This window comes from Siphateles boraxobius, unplaced genomic scaffold (assembly GCF_051911475.1).
Source record: "Siphateles boraxobius isolate OS27281-9 unplaced genomic scaffold, OSU_SipBor_1 26, whole genome shotgun sequence".
Lineage (NCBI taxonomy): Eukaryota > Metazoa > Chordata > Actinopteri > Cypriniformes > Leuciscidae > Siphateles > Siphateles boraxobius.
Genome location: NW_027508876.1, coordinates 7426062 through 7433806, shown reverse-complemented (window position 1 = coordinate 7433806; position 7745 = coordinate 7426062). Strand labels below are relative to the sequence as shown.

General features: G+C 36.7%; 1 protein-coding gene across 1 annotated transcript; it reads left to right on the top strand.

The window, feature by feature from the left end:
• The first annotated feature begins 5132 nt into the window (after window positions 1-5132).
• Window positions 5133-5903, top strand: LOC143751460 (extracellular superoxide dismutase [Cu-Zn]-like). The gene has a single exon (XM_077244043.1). It carries the CDS (start codon window positions 5148-5150, stop codon window positions 5799-5801), a length of 654 nt encoding a protein of 217 aa, XP_077100158.1. The 5' UTR covers window positions 5133-5147; the 3' UTR covers window positions 5802-5903.
• The last annotated feature ends 1842 nt before the right edge of the window (window positions 5904-7745 follow it).

Here is a 7745-nt window from a genome sequence, read left to right as displayed (position 1 = left end):
TTCAGAGAAGTAGGCGGCACGCAACTTTTCACCCTTAGTTTCCATGGTGACTCCTGAATTCGGCGTTCCATTGAAAATGCCTTTATATGTTCGCCGTTCGCATTAACTCAAGGTTATTAGCAGTAGGTTGATTAAACTAACTCGACACAGGTGTTTTGGAACCGACATACCCCGAGTAAGCAGGTTATGGGTTAATCAACCCAGAGTTCAGGGTTAATCTGATGGTAAATTAACCCAGCTTTCTGGAATACACCCCAGGGGTCTATTCCAGAAAGCAGGTTATGTGACATACCCGGGTGTGTTTAAGAGTAAGTAAGTGGATAACCTCAACTTTCGGTTCCAAAAACAGAGGTAACTTTCAGGGTATGTTAGTAGTCATAGCAACTCACTCTCTGAACTTAACCTGCTACGGAGCAGGTTATGTTCCAGAGTTAGTTTGTTTCAGAGAGGTGACAGAACATGGCGTGCCCTGACCATTTTAGTTACATAGCACTACTTAATCTAACCCTACTTTATACAGTCACAATAATTTTAAATGTTTCTAATTATATAACTTTCAATTTCAGGGTTCCCAAATGTGATTGGGTGCATCGATGGAACCCACATTCCCATTAAAGCTCCTTCAGTCAATGAAGGAGACTATGTTAATAGGAAGTCATCCATAGCATCAATGTGCAGGTGACAATAGATTTTTTGGGTGCTAAATGTTTGGGTGTTTGAACCATTAAATCACCCTCATTACTGGTCCCCACTAATTAGGTAATATTTGGCCAAGAGGAACCCAGTGGACCTGGTAGACCAAAGAGATGGCAGGGTGGTATGAGACATGATTTGCCAAAATCACTTTAATTAAAACCAGTTAACAGTCAAGTGTTGTTCATTGTTTCTTTATTTCCTGTAACAAGAGACATTTGTATTTATTGCTTTAGATTTCATTCAACAATAAATGACAGATTAATGTTCACATATGTTTCCCACCTTAAGCTGGTGCTCCAGCAATACAATTTCAAGTCTGGCCTTTTCTAGGTTAAGCCTTTTCTCCGCCATTTGAAGCTGTATAAGCTCCATCTCCATGTCACTTTTTCTGATTTGCTTTTGAAGGTGGACCTTATACAGTTTTATGGCAGGCAACTAGAAATACTGAAAAGACTTTAATACAAACACAGACCAAATATTTAAATGAGGAAGGAGAACTGCAGAACATTTCTTACACTGCTAAGATTCTGTGTGGAGGTAGATGGACCCTCATCTGTATTAAAATCTCCTGCCATATTCTGTAAAATGACAATTTATTTATTCTCTTATGTAAAAAAGGGGGAATGCATTCTATGCATCATACCTCTATGGGCCTCCCCACATTTTCTGTTTCTGTCACAGCAGAAGTGGTCTCTTCATCATCATCCTACAGTGAAAATAAGGTAGGATGCTTGGTCTAGCAAACAGAAACCTTGAGACAATAATCACTTACAACTGTGACAGAGTGTGGTGTTGCAGGAGGATCCAACAATACAATGTGGCCATCAGCAACTGCAAGATAATTAAACCAATAAGATAATCATGCATATTCAATACTCAATGTATATTCTTAAACAAATACAACTAATAAAGAAGGACATTAGGAACATCTAAGTACTAGTAATAAGATTACAGTATACAGCATATGCAGTCAAAGCAGCATGCATACTGCACAAGTGAATCAATGACTGTAAAATGAATTCAAAATGCCTTTTTAAAATGGTGACAGTGTTGATGATTTTCTTTATTAAAACACTGACAAAAACAGTAGGTAAACATAAGTATTATCAATAAACATAAGCATTAATATGGTACACCTACATTTTACTAAGCTACTTGTCTTGGTAGCTGAGTCTGACGAACTGCCCCCTGGAATACCATCGACCACAGGTCGCCCTTTATTAAGAGACAGTGCCAGCTCCTCAGCTGGGGTGAGGGACGGTGGAGTGGACCCCCACCTGTTTTACTGGCCTCACCCTTCTTTCTATTGGCTACATAGAAAACTAAATTACATTTAATACTAAATGACATGGCGTCAGTAACAAGTTTAGTAAGTTTAGAAAATATTACCTTGCTGGAGAATGTTTTTGTGTTTCATTTTGACTTGGCTTACACTTCTTCTGGCTCCAGAAGGATAACACCTGATAAAACAATATACTAGCCAATTATGCGCATTACTACTGTAATATTAAGAAATGTATGGAGGCCAACAAGTAAATACTTGTCTATTTTTACTACATGCCCCCAAAGAATTTTTGCGTCACAAATTACAAATGGGGTATTTTCCCATATTTTTGTGACTCACAAGGGGAAAATACCCCATTTATAATTTTCTAAACTCACGCATTTACTCTGTCCATTATTATTTGCCAAGCCAACTTTCTTTTGCTGATGCAGCAGTATTGCTTTTTTTGTTTGTTTTTTGTTATAATGGGCTTATAGTCTTCATAAGCAAGCATTAAAACCTCCAACTCAGGTTCATCGAAGTATCCTATGTAGCTCGCTTTTTTTCTCCCTTGGTTTCCATGGTGACTCCTGAAATCGGCGATCCATTGAAAATGTCTTTCTGTACTCGCCGTGCGCGCGCATTAACTCTGGGTTACCAATAGGAGGTTGATTAAACTAACTCAACATAGGTGTTTTGGAACCGACATACCCAGAGTAAGCAAGTTTGGGGTTAACCAACCAAGAGTTCAAGGTTTATCTGACGGTAAGTTAACCTTGCTTTCTGGAATACACCCCAGGAGGGAGGTGGAACGGTGGAGGATCAGGGGGAGGGATGGGGGGCCAGGTCCATGGAAGGGAAAAGAGACAGGGGGTGACGGTTTAGAGGGCGGCCAGGGCGAAGCGGAGACGGTTTAGAGGGCGGCCAGGGCGGAACAGACGGCACCTGCTCCGGAACAGACGGCACAGTTGTAAAAAGTGTAAAGTTGTAAAAAGTTGTAAAAAGTGTGTATATATATACTTATGTGCATAGCTATGGGAATAACTTAGCAGATAATAGGCTGATAAATGAATCAATGAATTAAAATTAAACGTCAGCTCTTCTCTTAAGATTGTACAAAAAGCATGAAAAAATAAATATTTCTCAAAAAGAAATTACTCAAGATCTCATAAATTAGCAAAGTCTAAAATAAACAGTCAAATTTATAGTAGAAACCTTTGAGCAGTTGGTTTAAGAAGCATAGAACACTGCCACACTTCGCAATCATTAGCATACGGTGGATTTTATCCTTTTAGAGTTTATTTGCCCTTTCACACTTGGGATTTTTTTCAGGTTTAGCTTATTTCTGGGGACAAATCTGTCCCTAAAATATGGTTAACCAAAGAAAAAAGTAAATAAATCAATCAATCTTTTGAAAGTTGCTGAAGCTTGTTTACTCATTCTCACTTGTTTAGCTAATAAACTGGGATTTTAACATTAATGCCATAGAAGAACCAGTCCTCCAGACATTTTTACTTCTGCCTTCAAAGACAATTAAATAACAGTCCAATTACATGTGAAATATAGGCTTGTCCGGTTTGGGACAGAGCATGTAGAAATGGTTTCTTGAAAAAGAACAACTGTCAGATATTCACTTATGTGAGATGAATATCTATAAGAAGTGAGATGAATATCTATAAGAAGTGGTGTCAAGCATGAACTTCAAGTGGAATTGTACACTAACTAAGAATGAATGTGTCACAGTTGAGTCACCAAATGAAGAGGAGAGGAATCTATAGCAGTCCTTCTTTTAATAAACTCAAAACAATGAAGATAATCTACACTGCAGCACACATGGTGCAATGTAAAAGTGTTATACACAGGCAAGCAAACAAAGGGAGCTAAATGAAACACAGGTGGACCTAATTAGGACCAAACTGACTAGCATGGTTAACATGTAGCTCCACGTTCCTAGAAAAGCAGCCAACAGTTTGATTGCAAAGGAACATTATCTCAACCCCAGTTCAAGATTGCACACGGATTAAGTGTTGGAGTATTTTTGTGGCTGCAATATTCAGTCTGCTCACGGATTAAGGACAACTTTTCAGCTATACGGTAATTTACCTTTGCTGTTTTTGGTGTGTGTTTTTTCTCTCTCTCCATTCTTGCAAATATTGACTTGAATTTAGTACAACTAAAAAAAAGTAAGTTTAATCAAAAGTATGAATATTGTCTTTTATTTTACCTGCCCTTGTGAAAAAGTAAACTTTAGCATGCTTTTATAGAAATAAAACTTTAAAATCTACATAAGTGCAAGAATGTAGTGTTTTCAGACTTAATTGCATGTGAAGGCCTATCCAATTAAATGAAAATGGATTATAGTTTAAATGCAGTTAGCTGAAAGTCATTTGTTTGACCCAAGCACATCTTTATATGTAATTACTTGTTATGTCTTTGAAATATGGTTACTGAATTTACTGGGCATTTATGGTCAACTAAAATATACTATAATATAATTTCTGTGTAACTTTATATTTAATATTGAATAACATATGGCAGCTCAAATTATAATGTACTATGTTAGTCAACACATCAAAATGAGTCTACTTTTTTAAAACACAACAAAAAGATTATTAAAACAATGTACTTTGCTTTTAAAAAGGGAACTTTAAAGTAAAACTTTTAGCTTGACATTATTGCAGTCACGCCTGCCAGCCAGAGAGCTACGAAAGCCACAAGAGGGCTCTAGTCCTTTTCCATTTCCAGAAACCTTTGCCTGGATTCATTATAGTGTGATTACATCCACCTGTGTGTCATTGGCTTGTTAATGTATAAGCCCCCTGGTGGCCATCATATGCACTAATGTATGGTATGTACACTTAAGTGGTTTGTTATAAATTCATCAGTGTTAAATTCTGCAAGTAGACCTACAGTTTTAATATACTTTCAAGATTTTAAGTGCAAGTACATGTTCAATACAAATAAGCACGGTTTTTCACAAGGGTACATGACAATTCAAAAATATACAATTGCTTTTATATGATTTTCCCATGCAAACTAATCTTGTTGTGCTATTTTACTTAACACAACTTCAGCTCTCAAAACTCCCTTGAACAAAGGTTTCAAATTTATTCTATCTAAAATACTACGTTCTTAAACGGCATGATTTCACTGAATCCAGTCTTCATTGTAGGCTTTAAAGATCAACATGGAGAAAATCATTCTACAAATCCCTCTAATATTGCTGGTGCTGCATATACAAGGAGGAGAGTTCTCTAAAAATCCAGTTTGTTCGATTGCCGTTGCTCCACAGCCGGAAGTCGTGGAGTTCGACAACACAATTTATGCCACTTGTGAAATAACTCCCAGCCCCAATTTACCACCTTACCAGCCGAAAATCTATGGGCAAATCCTCTTCAAGCAGCTCTTCCCCAATGGAATTTTAGAAGTGAAAATCAACCTCCGTGGTTTGCCTGCCATCGATCATCAAAAGCGTGCCATTGACATCCATCGGTATGGAGACCTCAGTCAAGGCAGCAACACTGTTGGTCCTCATTACAATCCCAATGGTGTTGACCACCCTCATCATCCTGGAGACCTGGGCAACTTTGCTTCTGAGCAAGGAGTTATAAGGCAGTTCCTAAGTCTCCCAGAGGCCAAGCTCTTCGGGGCTCATTCCATTCTGGGACGTTCGGTGGTGGTTCATGAGGAGGATGATCTGGGAATGGGGTCAGATGAGCAGAGTGAACTGAATGGGAATTCTGGACAGATAATTGCCCTAGGCGTGATTGGTATTACTAGTCCAAGTCTGTGGCAGAATACTGAACTGCCCCCCAAGAAAAGCTGTGGAGGACGGCACTGAGTTGGATCTGGTGGAAAAGCAGATTCAAATAGGATAATCATGATTTTCCTTTTGTAATCTTTGTCTGTGTTCTACATTAAAGTGATCCTTAATACCCTGAAAGTATATCCCTAGAGTTATTGCCATAACAAACTTTCAATGGTTTTAAAAGGTCCTGGCATCCAACAATTCATGTTTTTGTTTTGGTCTTTTCAGAGACTTTTTGGCCATAGCTTCCAGTATTAAATAGCTCCACTCTTAAAAATATATGTAGGGTGAATGTAGGTAAAGTGGACTATCTGGTAAAGTGGGCAGTTTAAGTACTGTGCTCAATGGGTTTTCACTTTTAGAGCATGACAATGGTCTTTAAATTGACACGATTTCTCTAAATGATAAAATGGCTTTGGTTGATGCAATATGACACTGGTGGGCAACTCTAATGGTTAAAGGTAGAAAACCCTCTGACACAAGATTTTATTTTCTAAGTTATAAGGTTTCTTACTAAATGTAAACCAATGTGGGACTCTTCCTGGTTTGTTGCTTAAATATTGCTGATCCACTTTGGCTGAATGTGTTAGATAAAGTGAACCCAAAGTTTTGGGTAAAGTGGGTGACCTTAAACCTTCAGCAATTATACTCTAAATTGACATTCACTGGTTATTTTATAGTTGACATGTATCATATACTTTTTAGAGAACAGAAATGATTTTGCCGTTAGGAAATTCAAGTCAGATGGAAGAAAGGAAAAACAGAAATTAAGACTAGGAATTAAGTTCAATCTGTGGAGTGAAGAAATGAGGACAGGTGCAAAATGTAGATGCAAAATAACTCTTTAAAATGTGGAAACAATTTTGAGTTCAAATTGTTTAGAGAAAACCGACATAAGTTTTACAAGGTTACTATTTTAAATGTTCCTTCTATTGAAGATGTTGCACTTGCTGTAGTCCCATATATTTTTTTCTAATGTTGTATAGTTAATTTTCATCCAGATTTCTGAATATTCTGATATCCGGATTTCATTAAATTTTAATGTCAACATAACATGTTCTATCAGTTGTTTTGAATTGTACACATGCATTGAGTGAACAGATGAATTTTATTCATCATAGTCTAGGCCACATGCTTTCGGGTGTCTTAAAAATATTAAATGTTTGGTTGATAATTTGTGTTAACAAATCATTTTGGATAAATCAGGGATGGGTCACATTACCAGACCAGCTGGCCCATTTTACCTAAAACGAAATTTGTCTTGAGTGCATGATCTCAAAATGAACTTTGAAAATAATGCATATCAACTGTTAACATTTAATTATTAGTTTATTCGCTTTGGTACTATTTTCACAAGTCTTAGAGCTAAAATCACAACAGATCATAAAAAATTTACTTTTTTTCAAGCCTTTCATGTTTTCAATTGTGTTTGTAAGATAATCAAAATCAGAAAGTATACTTTTCACCACACAAAATAACGGTTTCATCTATATAAATGTTTCATTCACAGTAGCTGCCTTTCATAATGCTATTACTCTCAAACTTTTCATTTGCATCTCTTTTCATTCAGTTTAATACATTTGTCTATTATTTAATCCAACTGATCTTAATGGTTAATCGATCATTTGGTACATCTATAGATTTTTATATACAGATTCTGATGTAGTTTCTACATTGTTTGCAGTTTCTGATACAGATACCAAATGTAATGAATTCTTTTTACATAAATGATTTTTCTTAGATTATAACCACTTTGTTGTGTGTGTGTCCTGGTAAACTATACATTATGGGGACAAAATGTCTCTACAAAGATGGCAATATCCAAAATCCTTGTCCTTGTGGGGACATATACTGTAGGCCCATAAGGAAAACGCCTTATAAATTATACACCAGTAAGTGGTTTGTTAAACTAAATCTTGATAGAAATAATACTTGCATCCTGGATCTTTGGTGCTGAGCAAGAATGCGTGTGTGTGT